At 41.0% G+C, this 20,919-nt stretch overlaps 1 protein-coding gene across 1 annotated transcript in view; it reads left to right on the top strand.

Annotated features, from left to right (window-relative positions):
• The window catches only part of LOC119913363 (NACHT and WD repeat domain-containing protein 2), a 51,320-nt gene that overhangs the window by 21,450 nt on the left and 8,951 nt on the right, over positions 1-20,919 (top strand). Inside the window, exons 4-6 of the mRNA XM_038732774.1 lie at positions 9,815-10,018; positions 10,767-10,917; positions 15,486-16,075. Coding sequence (XP_038588702.1) covers positions 9,815-10,018; positions 10,767-10,917; positions 15,486-16,075 — 945 coding nt within the window. The remainder of the gene's footprint in view (positions 1-9,814; positions 10,019-10,766; positions 10,918-15,485; positions 16,076-20,919) is intronic.

Consider the following 20,919-nt stretch of genomic DNA (forward strand, 5'->3'; position numbering starts at 1 on the left):
GGAAGAAAAATGAACGGTGAATTATTCAAATGGAACAAATCAGTTTCTAGAGGTTTAAATTGAGGTGAGAGATCACAAGGAGTGGTAATGCATTATGGGTAAGACAGGAGCCCGGGTCTCCGGGAAACTTCATATTAGACCAGTATCACTTGTTCCAGGAACATTCAGGTAAAACTTATTACACTGTTTGTATCACAGTATCTTCTTGAACAACTTTACAAAGTTTAAAAAAGGTTGATTTGTTTGGTTGCGGCACAGTTTTAGTAAAAAAAAAACAAAAACAAAGATTTAACATCACAGATAGGAAAACCACACATCTGGCTTGAAATTACGTCTCTTGTCCAGAGCAGATATAACAAACGGCAGCCAGCGGCAATAAAATGTCCTCTACCAAAGCGTGCGTTGGATATATGCTGCAGCCTGATTTGTTTGCCTGAACCACAACAGTTTTCAGGCTATACAATATATATATATATTTCTATATTGTTAAATACTGGGTGTGACGAGACACTTAACTCACAAAACGAGACACAATATTAGGTTCACAAGATCTAGACGATACAAGATTTTAACAATATTTTTCAATGCTGAATTATTTGAAAATTAAACTGTTCTGCACCAATTTATGATGGAAATGTCTTTATTTATAGAAAGGGAAACACAAAATTCAGGTGGCAGGTTTAGAACTCAAAATCTAAAACTATTACAGAATATAATGCAGTGCAGCTCTCAGGCATTCTGTGTTGCTTTCAGATCTGTTTCTCCTGTATATCAACTCTTCTCATGTAATATCATCCCTGCTGAGTCTGCACACCTGCAGGCATGATTTAGTCTTCCCTCCTCTTTGTGTCTTTGTTTGGGGAAGTAACCTCTTTAAATGTGATTGTGGCACCTTTTCACCTCAATGAGAAATTAATTTATTTTAATTCAGTTATAAACTCCTGGACTTTAATAGCTCCTGTGTTTCAGCAAGTTTTCTGCTCATGTTCAAAACCTTCTGCACATTCAGAATCTCTCTCACATCTTTGTTCTCTGACATGTCCAGAAAGTTGTTATATTACGAGATTAACATCACCATTTAATGAGAATTCATAATATTTTTTAAGTCTACCTGCCCTATACTCTGCTGTGCATTACGTTCTTGCCCTGCTGGTATGGTAGTATCCCTTTGAGACCATCTGCCAGACACACAACCCTGTTTGGTACTGTATGTTAGGATGAAACAAGGAGGTGGAAAACCAAAACTAAATGAAAAGACTTGTGATCAGGCAGAAATCTCACCACAAATCCACACACACACATTAACTTCAGCACATCTGACAAGAGCTGCCCACAGTCCCAATCAAACAAAAGCCTCAGTTTTTAGATGTTTATATTACAAAACTCTACCAGTTATGTTACCACTCGGTCACCACTCGGTCACAAACTGTTTGCGACTCACAACATGAAAGGGGGGGGTTCACTTAAGTTATCGCTTAGACATTTGGCTTTTCACTGCGTGAGAAAATTGATGTGTGGCGTGACAGCGTGTGAAAAGTGTCAATTGCATGAGTCTCGCAAGACAGGTTTTCCCCTGACCAGAAATACTGTCATGTTTTAATCTTGCGAGATCTTGTGACACGCCCCTATTAAATACCGTTATTACATATTGCAAAGAACAACATGTCATGCAACATTTTCTCTCCATCTACTCTACTTTATGTCCACACGCTTTTTTTCTTAAATTGCCCTGCAACAATATAGAAGTATCTGTTACAAATATTAACTGAGTAGTTTAGTATCGACCCCTGCACTTTGAAAAGTTGGTTGCTGTTAATATTGGCAGTCTCTGAGTTTAAGATTGTTCTGCTGGTTACTTTTTTTATCCTTGTGTGCTAAAGTTTAGACCGCCTTGTGACATTGTATGCGATATTGAGCTGTACAGTGCAAGCTTAGTCAGACTAAACTGGACTGAAACAACCACATCAGAGTTGAATAGACGTAACGCACACTCCCTTTTCCTGCTGATGGCTTGGTGTTTGGTGTGGTGTTGTACATGCCGCACCGATTTCATTCATTCCCATCAGCCTGGCCGCCCTCTGTCTCTGCTGCAATTTCACCATCTTAACCCCAACTGGCCCCTAAGCAGTACTGCACAACAGACTGAGGGGAAGCAGGCACACAAACTCAGGTACGAACACACACACACACACACACACATACACACACACACACACACACACAGCTCTTTACTCTGATCCCCCTTTCTTCCTGTCTCCTGCTTTAAAACACACACCCACACAGGCACATTCAAACAGAGCATCTTGACCCAAGGCATTTTCTCAGTCATGAGATTGAGAATCAGTCGGGGTGTACTCTAACTCTGGGTGATACAGACTTTTACAGACACGCACACACACACACACATAAGCATCTATAGTGCACGTCCTCCCCATCTGGCTAGTTAAATCTTTAATGGCATATTCTAGTGGTCTGCTCTCTGTAGTGAATGAAGGGTTTTATGGCGAGGAGCCCATAATAGCTCTACAGAATTTAGTCCCGTTCACACTTGTCAGAGCCAGCTGCTGCAGTCCCCGCAGCCGCTTCCACACACGCTGGCCGGCCCCCTTTCCAGGACTGGGGAGCTCCGAGCGGCTTCAGGTCCTTTGATCAGGGTCTTGGATCTTCATTTGTGACAGTTCTGGGTTGTCTGGGCCATCTCTGGAGTACCGTTGTCTATTTTTACACATATATATATATATATATATATATATATATATGTGTGAGGAAGGGGAAAACGTCACCAGAATTTAGGGTCTTGTTGTTTCTGCAGCCACATACAGTAGGTTTCAAACCATGCAAGTGTGTTTGTGTGCGTTTGTGTACATATGTGCGTGTCACTGTGCCATCTCTTTTCATTTCTCTCATTTCCTTCCTTTTCCTTTGTCCCTTTCAAAATCACACGCACCCAAGGCTTCTACACACAATTGTCATCACCTTTACTCCACTATGTCAAATGCTGCTGCCCTAGTGTCACCCCAATATAACACACACACACACACATTTTTACCCGCACAGCCACATGGCTATAAGAGGAGACTTCAAAGAGGAGCTGATCTGGGGGGTCTGCAGCTCAGAACAACTGTCACAGAGCCCAGTGCATGGATGAGAGAGGTGAGTGGGGTGGGGGTGAACAGAAGAAAGGACGAAGACAGAGGAAGTTCAATTACATCTGCATTGATTTTTGATGTGAAAGAAAATAGAAGCGGGTGGAATGTGTTCCAGTTGCAGATAATGGCAGGGTGGTGAGCTCAAAGAGAGAATAGCAGGTTCCCTGGAAACACTACAGAGGAAACAGGGAAGCAGGATTGACGTGCGTAGTGTAGGTGTGTTTCTTGCTGCCACAGAGGATCTGTGCAACTACTGTACTGTTTTGCCCATGCACCTCTCAACGAATCATTCTGTGCTCTGCTGTACTGCAGAATCAAAATAATGACCTTTATATGTAGTCCAACCTCCTTATCTCCTTCATGTAGTTCTGCTTTTTAACAGCCACGTAAAGGCAGACTTAATCCCAGTCCTCATATCAACCCGATCACTTAAAAATTGTTGTTCATCTAATGACAAGCCATGGGAAAATGGCTCTTGCGTGAAATCGTTAAAAACAACAAAGTTCTTTTCATTTAGTGGGCTAGTGAGACTTGACTGGGCTCATAAGAGAGAGAGCAAGAGAGAGAGTCTGCTGTTATATAATCCGCGTTTTTATTGGACATGTCAGTCATTCTTTATGAGTAAGAATCAATTGCAGCAAGTGTCTTTTAAAGGGCACATCTGAACACAAGACAGGTGGCAGTGCAGGGTTGTTAAACACACACACACAAACTTCACCTGGGTGAGGTGGTGGGGCGGGGGGCTTTTCTCTAACCTGTCGATGCAATAAGCCGGTTTCCATGGCGATCACAGGGGTTGGCATGGTGATGGTGTCGCTGACCTGGAGATTAAGCGTGACAATGAGCTACATCTGTTTGTTTTTTTTTCTTCTTCTTCTTCTTTACACTCGTCTGTTTTGCTCTCCAACAGTCTCAAATTCCCTTGTGTAAAAAACCACTAGTACTTGATAAATGCCTCAAGGATGCGTATCTGCAAACAGCATGAAGCCACTCATCCAGTTTTTCTACTGCCCATAAGAGGGATGTTGAGAATACTGTAGCTCTTATTTTCTCTGTGCTTCTCCTCCATTACACAAAGCGAATAGTAGCCTGCAAGCACTTGAATACAAGACCCACTAGTTTGATGTTGGAATTGTGTATAAGTGTGTATGCTTGTGAAAAGACTGTTCTAAAACAAACGTATTTTGTCTTTGTCTGCCAGTCTTAAGCTTTGTTGCAAATTCCGTACAACTCACTCATACTACGCAAGGTTTAATAAAATCAGTTTTGCATACTAAATCCACTTGATTTTCATGTGTGCTGCTGATGACCCTTGTCCCACAATAAAATGCACAACGAAAACAGTTACTCATATGTTCGACACAGACTTGCTGTCAAAGTGTTACGAAAAGAGTTCATTTACAAACTGATAGTATGGAAAGTTAGTGGGGTTTGAAGGGAATCCAGGGTTGGCAGGTGGAGGAGTGGATTGTGTGGCGAAGTTATGGTTATGGCGGCTGGCTTGTTTATCAGTTCAAGGCCAAACCAGGCTGAGGAGGAGCGACTATGTCAAGCCAGGTGTAAGTAATTCAGATAAATGTGCATCAACAGCTTTCTTCAAGAGACCACACGGTCGATCACAGATTTATTGATGCTGAAATGGAAAAGACATGTGCAGCATACTTTATACAGTGAGTAACAGCAAATAAAGGTTTAAAAAAATGCACATAATATTTTTAAAAAAGATACACGGCCGCAGTATTAAAACAGCGAGAAAAAGCGTAGCAGACAATAGAGGACCGACTGAATATGTAAGTAACTAAAAATATCACTGCTTTTAACTGAAACTGTCATAATTATAATGTTACCATTCATGGTAACTATCTGTCATACCATAAAAGTGAGAAGTGGACATATATATGTCACTCAGGAAATATATTAAGTACAACCACTAATCAACATCCTATCTATTCAATTCAGTTTTATTTATATAGCTACAATTCAGACAATAGTCCTTGTCTCTTTGAATTGTCTCTCTCTCTCTCTCTCTCTCTCTCTGTCTCTCTCGCTCTCTCTCTCTCTCTCTGTCTCTCTCGCTCTCTCTCTCTCTCTCTCTCTCTCTATATATATATATATGTGGCTAATTTTGGGGGCTAATTTTAGCAGCGGATTAATAAACATCACTATCTTGTGAGTATTTACAGCGATAAGACTGTGTGTGTGGATAGACTCAAAATGAACTGCAGTGTGCGTGTTCATCACGAAATGTCAACGGTGCGACAGTGTCGTTCTTTGATGTGTTTTTAATAGTTTTTTGACAACAATATAGGTCTGTGGTACAAATGAATAAGCTGTATCAGACTGAGGTGGCAACAATAAATCACATTGTTTCACGTTAGCACACAATTATAACCTACATTGGTTTCTTGTATACTGTGTAACTCAGCTGTGAGCCAGTTCCACTCTATGGGTGAGTGTACATGTCACTGAAAATTAAATATTTCTCTGATCAGATCATCCGCAGTGCCAAAGCTTATGCAGCAAATATCAGAACAGTTGGCTGTGTGTTTCATTGATTGATTGACCGCCGGTGTGATTGATTTGTCGATTCATGCTGTAGCTGTGCACAGTATCTTAGCCGCCTCTCTCAACTGGCTCATCAGATAAAGTGCACTTAGCCAGAGTATAAAACCACTTCCAAGAATGAAAAACCAGAGAGGGGAGGGAGGCAGAGGAGTGTGGCTAAAACTGGAATTGCAATTGGCCCCTATCCACTTTGCTATTGTCACTTTAGTGCGTTTCTTGCACGTGTGTCTGCTTAAGTGTAGTAAGAACTACTGCAACCCTATGACACCAGCTCAAAAGAGAGATACACACATACTGTACATGTACACACACACACACGGACAGAGAGAGAGGAGGAGTGCAGTCCTAGTTTGTCAGCTGCCATGCTGTAATCCACTTTGGATGGCCTCATTCCAGACCCGCTCTCTGGCTAAGACAGCAGCGTTACAACCACCCGCCAAATATTTATTTCTTACAGTTTGGCTTTGGTAAGTTGAGTGGGTGACAGAAGTGACAGTAGATTACACGCAAGGGTGGAGTGGTGTGAATGTGTGTGTGTGCTCATGTGTTAGCATTTAAACACCTGATTTTGTCATTTTAATCGGAAACACCAGTTGGGTTCATCCTAATCTCCATCTCCATTTCCACGCACACAATCACACTCCATTCATCCCGCTATATCACCGCGAGGCAAGCTGACAGAGACTTTGTCAGCAACTTCCTCCCCTCTCTCTCTCACTCTCTCTCTTTCACTCTTTCACACACACTATATGTCTCTCTCTCTCAGCATTACTGTAGATCAGCCCAGTGCCTCCATCCCCTACTGACACATCACTGCAGCACTGTGAGTCATAGAGGGATGGATGAGGTGACCAGCGGGGTCAGCCCTGCGGTTTGAGAATCTGTCCCATCACTGCTCCTTAGCTGATCCGAGGCGTCTCTAAACAGCCACGTGTTACTTGTTTGTAGGCTCTCGTGGCTAAAAACAGCTCAATTTTAATATTACATTAAAAATGGCTGGATCAAAGTATTCAATGCCCACTAGATCACCCGTATGGAAAACCTGATTAACTCATGTCACCATACAATAGATCAAATACAAAGCAGGTCCTCTCCGTCTTTGTACTTCTCCACATGGCAAAGTGGTGTGCACAGAACTGCAGTATGAGACCTTTCCAAAACCAAAAACACAAACACAAGTTTGCCCGCTCTAATGTAAGCTGCTAACGTTAGCATGTCAGGGATACTAGCTTACTACCAAACACAGTACCTTTCAAGTCCATAATTTTGTGGTGGATGCTACCCAGAGTGTATGCTCTTTATTTGATTTGGGGAAGTTTGTACTCACGTGACCAAGCCAATGTTACCTGAGACAGATTCAACCAATTTTGAATAGAGAGAATGTTAGCTTAATTAGCAAGCTAGCTAGCTACAGTTGATCTGGTGGCAACACTTGTCATTTCAGCCAGCAAAATCGATGATTACCAACTAGAAATGAGAAACCTGCTTTTGTCTACATCTGGCTGAGATCAAGAGCCCATTGTTTCAAAAATTACAATGAATTTTGATGGTAAATCTGCAGATGTTATGACTGTAACCTGCTGCTGATGCAACGCTACAGAACTATTACTAACAGTTCCCCTTTTTCCATCCATCCATCCCTCCATTATCCATCGTCAACCCCTTATCCTGAGTACAGGGTCGCGTGGGGCTGGAGCCGATCCCAGCTGACATCGGGCGAAAGGCGGGGTACAACCTGGACAGGTCGCCAGTCCATCAGTTGCCCAGTTAAAAAGCAAAATAATCGTCTAATAATCAAATTTATCTCAGTGAGATCTCAGGTTGTGTGTTGGGTTCACATCTCTGGTGAGAAAAGCAAAACTGAAAATGGTCTTTAAGGATTTTGGAGAGCAAATTAATGAAACAGTAGTGCAGTTAATTAGGTCTTTTTAAGTACCCTGAGCTAAAATGTGCACCTGTCACTTGAAACATTTTGGGCTTGAATGCGGCGCCGGCTCGTGTGACCTTTCCCGTCAATCACAACTGAAGATAGAGAGCAGCCTGCCCTAGTTATCTATAAAACTCTTTGTTTTGGCAGCAAGAGAGCACAGAGAGTTGCACACAAGAGGGAATCCCTCTCCTTTCTCCCTATATTTGGTATTTTCTCTCTTACAGGGATGCTTGCCTTGTGGTCTGTACTTAAATTAGCACTATTTTTTTAATTAGGGATCTTGCTTTATTGGATGTAGTCGAACATTACAGTCCCAGGAGGGTTCATTTTTTCATCATCTGGCATCATTTTTTGTTTTATTGCAAATGCTTTAATATTCATAGGATTAAAAAAAAAAAAAACTTTTCCTGTTGTTTTTCGCCCTCTGGTGTAGGATACATGCATGTAATCTGCTGTTTCATTGGATAAGTGGGTCAGCTAAATGTTTATATAATGCAAATGATGGGTTTGGATCCAAAACACAATACCCAACCTTGAAAATGACTTCCAAAACAACTGATACCATACATGGAAATTATCTTCTAAATACAAAATGAACCTTTGCAACATGGCCAGAAAACTGCACAAATATAAATGAATCTACTGAGGGCATTTGTGGGTTTTGAGAGTAGGCCGTCCTACACACCATGCCACATGCCATCATCTGATTCTGCTTGTTCTCTGCATCTGTTCCCACTGCGAATGCCAAGGGAACGAGGAGTCCAACATGGAACGGCTTTGAAGCGTCATTGCCGTGAGCGCACCAACGTGGTTCTTTCCTGCTCATCGGAGCTCACAGTCATTTGGCTTGTCCCTCACTCGCTCTGCGCCTTTCGCCTTGAGGCTTTCGCTGCATGTGAATTACAACACATAGAGTAAAGATCAGCTGGTCATGGAGCGGAGGGTTTCCAGTTATTCAGTGTCCTCGAACGTGACTGCACATCAAAGAACGTGCCAGGAAATGGCCCTAATCATTTCCGATGATATTGAATCGGCTGCCACTCCAAAGCATGTGCATAGATGCAGAGGGGAAGAAGGGAGACTTGGTGGAGCTTACAGTAGATACGCCATGTGGAGTTGGAGATAATAGTGGGATTAAAAGGACACTACTTAATTTGATGATGCCTAATTATGCAGCTTTGTGGTGAGTTTTCTGGTTTCTGACTAAAAGGATTGCAGTGATTGATTGCCAGTTTGTTGGCTTTAGTGTATAAGACGATAATGATGATGATGATGACAACAGTGGTTGTGTGGATAATAGCGTTACCACTGGCACAGATTCTATACTCACAAATCTATCTACCTCCCTTTAATTGATGCATTAATTTCCTTTCATTTCAAACAGTCCCATCTGTTCTATATATATATAAAGCAAATCTGTTCCTTTTCCTTAATAGCACTGATTACTGAGCATTAGCCAAGATTGTGTGTTCTACATAACAGTGTGTCATTCAAACCAGATTTGTTCTGCTTTTTCTTACTGAAAACAATTCCTTATGAGCAGGGCTCAGTATTGAAACTCAGCACTTTTGTGACAGTGACCAAAATTTGTCCATGGCACCAGATAAGTACTGAAAACTTTCTTTATCTGTTTTTTCCTCATTTAAATCATAATTTTTCCAGCTTTTGATTCTTTTATCAAGGCAAATGGCTTGTGTTATACATTTCATATCAAAACTCTGTAATGAGATGCTTTTTTCTCACTTTTCTCACAATTGTTATTTTGAACAGAAACATGAATGTTTCCATGTGAAAAGAGGGGTGCACTGTTTAATCTGTACACTATACTATGTGGCTCTGATGTAAAGTAATATCCATCCTCGATAGAAGAGTCAGTATGCAGCACAGCGCACACAGAGTGGGCATTGTGGTGGCTGCTACCTCCCCGATGTCATTGCAGTTGGCTGGTGGATGTTCCAAATGCACCACAGTTGCACCTGTGGCTTTGAAGTTGCCTTAAATAAGTCGCCCTGTCTGCATCATTGACTCCACCATTCATCCTGCGCCACTAAACCATAAAATAGAGCCCTAAAACAGTTTGAAGGATCACCATGATACACATTTCCTGTTCCTCTCTCTCTCTTTTTCACCTTCCCTGCCCTCTATCCCACCCCATTTTCCTCCCTTCCAGGGTCTGGTGGGAGAAAAGTACGGCAGCATCCGAGTGCCGGGGGAGGTGGAATCAGCGGAGTTTGAGATGATCTTGGATGCAGCTGTGGAGGCGGGGCTGGACACACACATCTTGGAAGAGTGGTACTGCAGGGACGAAAACTCTGTGCCACCCGCATACTACCTCAAACCCAAAGCCCAAATGCTTAAGAACTATCAGAACTCAGTAAGTCCAGCTAACATGCTACCATTACTGGGGCAGAAAAGGGATTTGTTGGAGGTTGTTGGTCTTCTTGATATGTAATTTTACCCACCTGGATGTTACAAAATAGAGGCTTTAACAGTGCTGATAATGGATTCTTATCTTTCAGCCCTGTGGTTCATGAATTTAATTCTACTTGAGGAACATGTTTTATATGCACATACAGAAAAGAAAAGGAGCTTTTTTAGAGTTTGTGAGCAAAGTTTTTCACCTATGACAGCTTGCTTCTGCAGTCCTGTGCTTCACTGTTTGCCAAAGAAAGTATACTTAAATAAGAGTGTTTAGCGTCTCAGTTCCACCCTCTTATCTTGAACCAGGCCTTTGTAGAGGTAATAAAATGTCTGGCAAAGTTTTGTTAAAACTGCATGATAAAGTTGCCTCGAGTTTCACTTGACAACTGTACATTGTTGGCCAGTGTAGCGCTTCAAGACACTTTAGTATGCTAAAAGCATTCAGATATGAACGTTTTATACTCTTCACCAGATAGCAGAATCACTCAAACATCAATCGTACCAGTAAATATTTTACCAGGTGAACACATTTCTCAAGCAATTCAGCCACCTGAAACATGGAACAATATTCCCTTTGTTACTGTATTCTTCTGGACGGTCCTTGTGCATAAATAACCACATTCCCCCAGTACATGATGAGAGTCCTCCGTCTAAACAGCAACGTCAGACTGTCCTCTCCCTGCTCCCCCTGTCCCGCTTAGATGGAGTCGAGCAGCGCAGCCAAGACCAAGAATGACAAGGCCTGGAGGAATGTGTCGGAGGAGATCAAGAGGATCTTCCGAACAGCGGTGCTGCAGCTTCAGGAGAAGGGGACCATGAAGAGCGCTCAGGCCAAGAAATTCCTTTGCTCTGGTTAGTTTCAGTTCGTTTTTTTTCTTCCTTTTTCATCTTTTCACGTCACATCTCTTGACAACTTCTCTTCAAGTTGGAACGTGTCTTACTGTCTGATGGGTAGCTCACTTCTATCTCTCTCGGTTTCCATTTTGTTTTTTGAAATTACGGTATTTATTTTTACAGTAAAAATAAATAGCTTCAGCTTTAATAAGATGACACAATTGTCAAGCTCAATGTAAAAGGATTGAATTTTATGGAAAATGACAACCTCTGAAATCTACATGATGTTGGGTCACATTTAGAATAGTGCATCATGTAAATTATTTATTGGGCTACAATATGTAACAATTGCGCATGAAAATGTCCACATAAAAAAAACATAACATGTCTGCAGGCAGCCTGGTCAGTGCGGCTGCTGGGGAACGATGCTAACCCTCTTGTGAGTTTTGGGAAGTTGGTGAAAAAGTTAGTTTTGAGCTCTAAATGTCCTCAGTCACCATCATCTTTTCTAAATGTTAACACTTTTCTTTTTACCATTACTGGCCAGCGTTAATATATATTGTTATACTGTAGAGGATAATGTAATTGAATGACGTCACTTCTGACAAACTGTATTCTCCCTTTAACACCGATCTGAAATCTACAGATGAACACAATGTATTTTTCTATTTCAATAATTAATAATTAAAAAAACAAAAAATAATACAAAAATAATAATAATAATACATTTTATTTATAGGCGCCTTTCTGAACACTCAAGGTCACCTCACAAAACACAATAAAACAGTACAGCAATAATCGATAAAATTAACATCTATAATTAAGTGCATAAAATCTGGGTACATAACTGGAAACAAAGATTGCTGTGACCTGATAAATAGTGATCACGTGGGATATGCCAGTTTAAAAAGATGTGGTGGTCAAACGAGCAGGAGGAACAGTGAGGTGAATAGAAGAAGAAGACCTAAGAGCACGGGTGGTGTGTTAATATGAAGGAGGTCAGTGAGGTACAGAGGAGCGAGGTTATGAATGGCCTTGAAGGTCAGGAGCAGAGTTTTGAAATCAATGCGGTATTTAACTGGAAGCCAATGAAGCTGCTGAAGGACAGGAGTAATATGATTAATAGAAGGGTTTCTGGTGATGATCCGGGCAGCAGAGTTCTGAACCAGTTGAAGTTTATGTATGGATTTGAGAGGAAAACCAATGAGAAGAGAATAACAATAATCAATGCGGGATGTGACCAGTGTGTGAATGAGAATGGCTGTACTAGTGGGTGAGAGAGACGGTCGGAGGCCATTAACGTTACGTAAATGGAAGTATGCAGACCGAGTGATATTATTAATGTGAGCTTGAAATGAAAGTGTGCTGTCGAGGATCACACCCAGACTCTTGACCTGAGGGGAGGGGAAAACTGTGGAGTTGTCAATGGTAAGAGAAAAACTGTCAAATTTAGTCAAAGTGGATTTGGTGCATAGCAGTGGAAATGGATGTTAAATTTAGAAAGATATGGCCAAGAGGAAGATAGATAGATGATGAACAGAAGGGGCCCCAGAACAGAGCCCTGGGGAACACCGGTAGTGACAGGGGATAGCTCTGATTTGAAATGTTTGAGTTGGATGAACTGAGTGCGGCCAAAGAGATATGATTTAAACCAGTCCAAGGGTGTGTCAGTGAAACCAGTAGAGACTAATCTGTCAAGGAGGATGTTATGAGAGATCGTGTCAAAGGCTGCACTCAGATCAAGGAGGATGAGAATAGTTAGCAGTCCGGAATCAGCTGCCATGAGAAGATCATTGGTGATTTTTACCAGCGCTGTTTCTGTGCTATGGCAGGGACGGAAACCAGATTGGAATTGTTCATAGAGGTTATTGTCAGACATGTGTGCATGGACCTGATATGAGACTGTTTTTTCAAGAATTGTAGAAAGAAAGGGTAGGTTAGAAATAGGACGGAAGTTGTTGAAATTGTTGGGGTCTGCACCAGGTTTCTTAAGTATAGGAGTTATTGCAGCTGATTTTAGAGACGAGGGAACAATACCAGAGGTTAGAGAGGTAGAGAGGAATGTATAATGGTAGTTATTTGGGAAAAGAGAGAGGGTAGGCAGGCTTTTACTAAGACGGTAGGAAGAGGGTCAAGCTGACAAGTAGCTGATTTCAAATTTCTAATAATGTCCAATATTTCAGCAACAGAGGAAAGTGAGAAACTTGAAAATGAACAAGAAAAAGGTGTTGGGAGAACTGAAAAAGACAGACTGTGAGAGGTATTAATAGTCAGTTGCTGGTGAATCTTGTGCACTTTGGAATTAAAAAATGACATTAAGGAGTTACAGTAAGCAGATGAGGTGCGAGAGAGTCCGGTGGTCGTAGTATGTTGTTGACCATGGAGAACAGGGTTCACCTCAAATCTCCTCAAACAACAACTTACTGGCTAATATAAACATGTATATTAGATTGGATCTGAAAGAAATAACACAATTATGCTTGACTTTTCTTTTCTTTATTTTGATATTGCCGCCCTGCTCTCTAAATATCGGTATCGGCCACAGAAAAACCCATATCGGTCGACCACTAGTCATATCTCCTTTACCTGCTCTAGTTGCTATAACTTCCAGGGAAACACAGGATACATCAGAGAGTGATGGAGGAAGTCAGCAAACCTGACTTAACATAACGTGAATAAAACATTAATACATGTTTTCTGCCTGAGTCACATCACATAGATTTTAAGCGACAATGGTGCTGGTTAAACAACTCCCATGATCCCATGACGTTATCATTCTACGTCTTTTGTTAATGTTTTGATGTTTTGATAATCACTTAATTGTAATTAGTGTCAATTTTTAGGCAGAAATGCCAAATATTCACTGAATTTTAGACGTCTGTGTTGGTAAACTGAATATCTTCATGGACTGTTTTTTGGACAAAACAAACAATTTATACAAGGTAACTTGACCTTTGGCAAAAACATTCAATTGATTAATCAAGAAAATATTCAGGAGATTAATCAATCGTGAAAATAATAATTGGCTTATTTGTTCTAGAAAATCAAACAAATCAAACCTTTTCATAACCAGTATGTCTGATAATGTAATATGTAATATTTACATGCCATGGTTCCCCACAGTTTGCTATAGCAGAGACCATTTAGCCTGAGATAACATAATAAATGTGAAGAAAACAACTTTCTCCTTCATGGGAGAAAAAATCACATGGCAAAGGCCATATATTTAATGAGTGAGGCTGTTGTTCAGGCCGTCATATCGTAACTAAATTTATAAGAGATGAGATGCAATCAGGATCCGTCAGACACAGCTCAGCAGATGACAGTGATGGATCGATCACATTGCATGTTCACCTCACGGTAATTCGTCGTAACAGTGTGTTGCAGAGTCAGGTAAGAACAAAAAACATTTTCTCTGCCAGGATTTACTTTACTCTTCATCATGTGTTTGTACTGTGCAATTTTTTCAGTGATTATCTGGCTAATTATTGAGTAACTGTGCTGCATATTGTGTTAATCACAAAACCACAATTTGCCATTTAATGTGGTTCTTGAAAATACTAAGTGTTCTTCATCAAAGGGGGCAATCTGAGCCTTCCTATTGAGATCAAACATCAGAACAGTATCAAGTAAAAACAAACAAACAAAGAGCTATGTTATTTATAACTCTGCTGTAAAAGGTAAAAGCTAAAGGTACAACTCTGACATTTGAACAATTCCTCATACTGTTTATTTTCAACCTGCCAATTGGTCCAGTGTGCTCCATATCAGTTCCTGTGTGTAAAAGACTCTCCATTCGGGAATCAGCCAGTTATTACTAAATTGTTTGGACAGCGCTGAATTAATCTTTCAAGACATCTCTTTTTCATTTCCCATTGAGAGAAATGATATGAGCAATATGCTATCGGGATCTGATGACAAGTGCTTGTTTTATAGCCCTTCTACAGGCAGAAGAGCATTTTATCCTTTTTAAAGGTGGAAATAAAGAATAATACAGGCTAATTAAGAAACTGACATTCAAATTTTATAACTTCAAATGAAAAGGAGGAAGCACCTCTTTTGTGTCAGGAAACTGCAGTTTTCCTGCTCTTTAATTGAGCACAATGGGCTTTAAGCGGTGCTTGATTTTGCGGTATAGAGGAAGTTGTGCCGTCTCCTGGAACTCCCAACTTTCCTTTCACACTTTTCTCTCTCCCACCTAATTAGTAGGCGACCGTGTGAGCAGAACTACACAGGAGATGCTGGCAGAAATTCAGTCAGCTTTGTGGGGAGCCTGTGACACAGTTCAGTGGTGCTGGCTTATGTGATTTTATCAACTTTGTATCTTCTTAAATAAGGCTCAAGAGAAATCTGTATAATCAGAGGCTAAAGGCTTCTAAAATCTGTTCAGCTTCCTGACAGAAATCTGTTAGACGCTTATCTTTGCAAGTTGTACAGTTTAATCCAGCGGTGGTCCTTATCAACATTATGCCATTTTAGCACGTACCAAACACAATGCTATAATTGAAGCTTTTAAAAGTTATACGAAGCTGAGGAAGACTTCTTACTGATCACCTAACAAATGTTGTGTTTTTCTTTTATTGCAGCCTTGGAGGATGAATTAGACTTTGCCCTTGGGAAACAAACTCCGGCCTTTCTCAGGAAATGTGTCTGCTACATTCGCAAGATCTCCAACTTTGACCGCTTCGCCAAACTCCCTGATATGGGCCGATATATGGACATCGTGGTTAGTGGTGATCGCGTCATGCGCAACCAGGAAGCCTACGAACGCCTTCTGAAGGTCCGGGACGAATTCATCCCCACAGTCGTCGCTGCCTCCAACCTCCGTGTCTACTCTTCAGTCACCCACTGCGACATGAAGTCGGGCTACTCCCAAGAAGTGGAGAGCCACTATGTAGAAGGTCTGTGTAAACAGTTCTACGAGGACATGGTGGATATCATCCAAGCCACGGTCCAGCAGAACTTTGACACGGAAAGCGACCCGCTGTACGATGAGATCCTGCAGCACCTGTCCCTCTGTAAAAGCTACGCAACGCTTTACGAGTTCAAGACCGAGTCGTTGGATTACATACAGGAGTATCTTCTGCCATCCAAGGGGAGCAGAACGAGCCCTCTGGTGGTGTACGGGGGACCTTGCACTGGGAAGACACTGCTGCTGTCTGAGGTGGCCAAACAGGTGAGATGTGAGAGATAGTTTAAAAATGTATGGTGTTATCTTTCTCCTTTTGTGTCATCCCCGCCCCTCTTTCTCTCTCATTTTGGCCGCTCATTTTGGCCGGCTCTCGCAGCGTGTTCACGCTCATGCTCATTTGTCTGTCTGATCTGAGCATGTGTCCATCTTTGTACGACAGAGTACGAGGGGGCGTGCAACTGTTTGTCTCTTCTCATCAAGCACTTGCTTGACCATCTGTGTGTCTGCCAAGAAGCAGTTCATTTCCCTGCACATGTCTCTAATTTCCTGTGAAACCGTGTGTATGTGTGTGTGTGTGTGCACCTGTACACTCATATGACTTTTATAGGCGTGCATTGGTCTGCTTTTTTTAGCATGTATGAACATTCGTAGGTTTGTGTCCTAAAGTGAAATGTGTGTGCATGCGGGTCTGTGTTTTTGCGCACACACACACACACACCATATCCTCTGTTCACTCTCTTTGTGCGTGCCATCTGGCCGCCCAGCTACGTTAGGCTCACACCATAGCCAAGATCACACAGCACACACCCACAGATCTACTCCTCATGTCCAACCATTGCAAATAACTGTCACATTGACACACTCATTTATTCTAAGCGCCATTCATATCATCCAAGTTCAGTGTACAGTGGAATAAAAATGTTACAAAGTGCTATAAAACAGCAACAAATGAATGATTAAAGCCTAAAATTTAGTGTTAAAGATTACAGGGGTTGATGTAAGAAAAGAATATGAAACTTGTGGCTCCATAAAAAGGTCCATAAGGGATGGGTATCGCTACTCGATACCTTTTATGGTATCGACTGAAACAGCCCGGTATTGAGTAAAATAAAAAAGTCTCCAGTCAAACCAGTACTTCAATTGATACCTAGGCATACTTTTTGCAACCTGATCACGGCAAAAAATTAATTTGTATGGTTTTGCTTGCAGCCAAACAACACACAGAAAGAAAGAGAAGAGCACGCCTTTTTCCTTATGTGCCTGCACCTTAGACGGTATAAAAAAATGCCTGCACGCGGAGCCCATGCGTGATTTTAACAACTGCTCACCTTCGGCTACAGTCTCAAGCATGTTCGTCACTGCTGCAATTTTATCACCACAAGCTTGGCTTTCCGTTGGTTTCATCTTCTGCTATCATTTAACACTTCTCTGTACATTTTTATTTGCTATTCATCACTTGTCACTGTTCGATCTCTGCGTTCCATCACATTAATTAAAAGCTTTTGTTGAGCAACAGCGATCACCTCACGGAGCCTGTGGCTGCAGCTGATATCAGATGTAGTTGGTTTGATCGGCTGGGCTGCACCCTCTCTTTTCCTCTGTTTGTTAGTCTTTAGTGTAGTTAAGTGACTAGTTTAAACAGACTTCTACTTGTGACTGTTGTTTTTGGAGGAGGTTTGCAACTTCCCAATAAAGGAAAAACCACTAGCAGAGATCTTTCAATTCAGTTTATTGATTGAAAGTTAACAAAATAATTTTCTGTTAATTACTTTCAACACACGTATCAAAGAAATACCTTAAATTAATTTCCCACAACTTATTTGGTCACTAAACTATTTCACTCTTCTCTCATTCAGATATACACTGAACATATTGAAAAACGCAACACTTTTGTTTTTGCCCCCATTCATCGTGAGCTAAACTCAAAGATCTAAGACTTTCTCTATGTACACAAAAGGCCTATTTCTCTCAAATATTGTTCACAAATCTGTCAGAATCTGTGTTAGTGAGGACTTCTCCTTTGCCGAGATAATCCATCCACCTCACAGGTGTGGCATATCAAGATGCTGATCAGACAGCCTGGGTATTGCGCAGGTGTGCCTTAGACTGGCCACAATAAAAGGCCACTCGAAAATGTACAGTTCCATCACACAGCACAATTAGTGGATGTGCTGAAAAGATTTCAGCTCTCTAGGACATACAGATGATTTTCTTAGATTTTTTGAAGTTAGGAATGAGAAATGTCTAATAAATCTACATTTCTTGTAATAAGCCACGCCCACTTTGCGCAATCATAACCAAATTTTTTACATCTACTGAGTAGGGACGCAAGATCGTACAAACCAAATTTCGTACGAATACATCCAGTGAACTGCGAGGTATAAACTTTTTGCAAGTGTAGCGCCACCTAGTGGAAGAGCTCGGGCCAAGTATCTTAACAGACGTGTCGAGTTTGGTTACAATAGCTTAAGCCAATTTTGATTTACGGGCATTTATGTAAAATTGTACATAAAGACACAAAAGTAAAAATTTATGAAAAAAAAAAACAGATTGACGTATCAATCAACCAAAGTTTCAGGTCGATTGGTGAAACCGTCTGGGCCAAAAATAGGTTTTAGAGAAAAGAAACTCTAAACAAAAAGCCATTTTCGAGATAATTGCAAAAACGCAAAGTTGATTGTTAGTTGTAGTTGTCATGTCTGCTGCAAATGAATCCTGCTGCTTCACTGCATTAGAACCATGTGTCTAGTCTCCATCAGGGGAGTTTACCTGTTTTCTTAGAGCCTGTCCTGATTTCTGTGCCACAACATTTTCAAACATCTTTGTTCTTTCATGTTTTCAATACCAGGCGGATCCTTCACAAGCTTCGATGACAGCCGCACTGTGTCCTCAAGTGAAAACAAGCTTTTGTGTGTTTGTTTGCTTTGGAAACAGAAAAGCGAAAATCTGCTTCCTTAAATCATAAGAAAAGTTTTTAGAAATTCACAAAAAGCTAGATATCAACTTTTAACTGCTTAACACTGACTAGTAATTCTCAAAGTGAAATAATTGGAGGATTTGCCTATTCATTTAAATGATTGTACAGATTTCATCACAAATAACATACAGTATTTTTAAACTATTACTGTCCACACAGATTAACCTACTGATTTATCACACCATGCAATGGCACGAGTATTATGTGTGTCCTGTTCACATGTGTTCTGCCTGTGTTTCAGCGGTGTTGAAACTGTACACCTAATTATTTAGTTAAAGGCTGAAAGAGGATTGGACCATAAAATGTGTTCCAAGAGCTAAATAGATGTAGTATCACTCAGGTGCTTGATGTGATCACAGCTTTAGTACGACAGTCGTAGTTTAGGAAAACCAGTCGTAGAGGTGCAGAATACAGACAGAAGTGTTCTGGGGCCACTGTGCCACTGCTCTGTGCTCGAGTCCACAAGGTGTAATTCACACCTAACCCCTGGAGTATTTTCACTTTTGAGCTCAGACTACACGGAAAACAAAAAGGTCCTGTATTCCTGAGTGGACTGAGCTGCGGTTGTTTGTAGTGTAACACAAAAGAGAACACCGCAGTTTCTCTGATGCAGATATGTGCAAATTAAAGCTAAAAATTGGACAAATTCATCTTTAGTAATCTTTTGATCATAGCTGCCATTTTCCTCGTCGTGCAATAGTACAGGAAGTATTATATCCTTCTATTTCTTGTATCTATGATTAAGAAAAGCCCGTGGTTACATGTGCAAATAGTGTATCTGGCAGAGAAAACGTATGCAAGTATAGGTAACTATAATTTGTGCACATAGTAATTACCTGTGAGGCAAACCTGAAAATGTGATTATGTGACATTAGAAATTAATATTATCATTGGAGTAGCATAGTAGTGTTTTGCGCATACAAACATGCGCAAAACACTAAAATTTAAGTCCAGTCCACTGAGACGAGAGGAATCCAGGTCAAAATGTCTTACCTGTGTGGGACTTAGGGCCTCAGAGCCTCAGTCTAAAACTTGGATTCAAGCAAGAAACAAACCTGTTTATGTCTAACAAAGAACTATACTTTCACATCTTTCTGACAAAACTGGATTTATAAAAAGAGATTGCACATTCCCACATTATATATATATATATAACAAAGTGGCAAAGAGAAGAATAATGTCAAGGGAATTATGGAGATTTTTTATTTGGAGATTTAACCTCTTGAATTAACTAGTGTAGTAGGGTTTTGTGATTAAAATCAGGTGCGTAAGGTTGCAAATAATCCACAGTTGCAAAAGAACATATCAAATGATGGATTGATTACACTGGTTGTTAAATATACAATTACAACATGAAATACAGCTGGCTGTAATGGGTTCCTAACAGTGCAATGGGTGCTTTGGCATAATTAGAGAATATTTCCTATGCAGGAATGAGGCTTCTGAGACTCTGGCCCATGAAAATGGCTGGTATTTACTCTATGCAAGAATCAGGTTAATTAAACTTATATAGACTTTCATTTTGGTTCATGGTAATAGTGGGTATTAGGCCTGGGTGGTGGGTTTGCCGGGACTACAGGGATTGGATCCAAATGCACAAAACAGACAGACAGATGCAGTTTATTTATATGACCAAAATGAGTTCGCAGCATGGCAACTTCAATAAACTGGCAATGAAGAAGGGACGTGAACTGGTATATATGGTGAGTGGCTCATGAGGGAATGCGTTGCAGGTAATGAGTGGGTGGAGTAAGGCAGGTAACTGCAGGGCTGAGGAGAGAAGTGGGGACAGGTGTGTAGATGGGCGGGGCAGTCAGTCAGTTAGAGTCGGAGGGCATCTGGTGGACAGCTTGAGGATGGCAGGTCTGGGAAAGTTAAGGGAAAGAATATGTCCTGATGAGACTGTGGCTGAAGAGAGGGTCAGAGGAGCAAAGTGCGACAGGCCTGTGCATACAGATTCACAAATGCAACCTGGACATTTTTGTCTAAATATAATACACTGCTCAAAAAAATAAAGGGAACACTTAAACAACACAATGTAATTCCAAGTCAATCACACTCCTGTGAAATCAAACTGTCCACTTAGGAAGCAACACTGATTGACAATCAATTTCACATGCTGTTGTGCAAA

Source organism: Micropterus salmoides, unplaced genomic scaffold (assembly GCF_014851395.1).
Source record: "Micropterus salmoides isolate LMB-PRFRI ecotype aquatic unplaced genomic scaffold, ASM1485139v1 Ms_hic_scaffold_2, whole genome shotgun sequence".
In the NCBI taxonomy this organism is placed as follows: domain Eukaryota; kingdom Metazoa; phylum Chordata; class Actinopteri; order Centrarchiformes; family Centrarchidae; genus Micropterus; species Micropterus salmoides.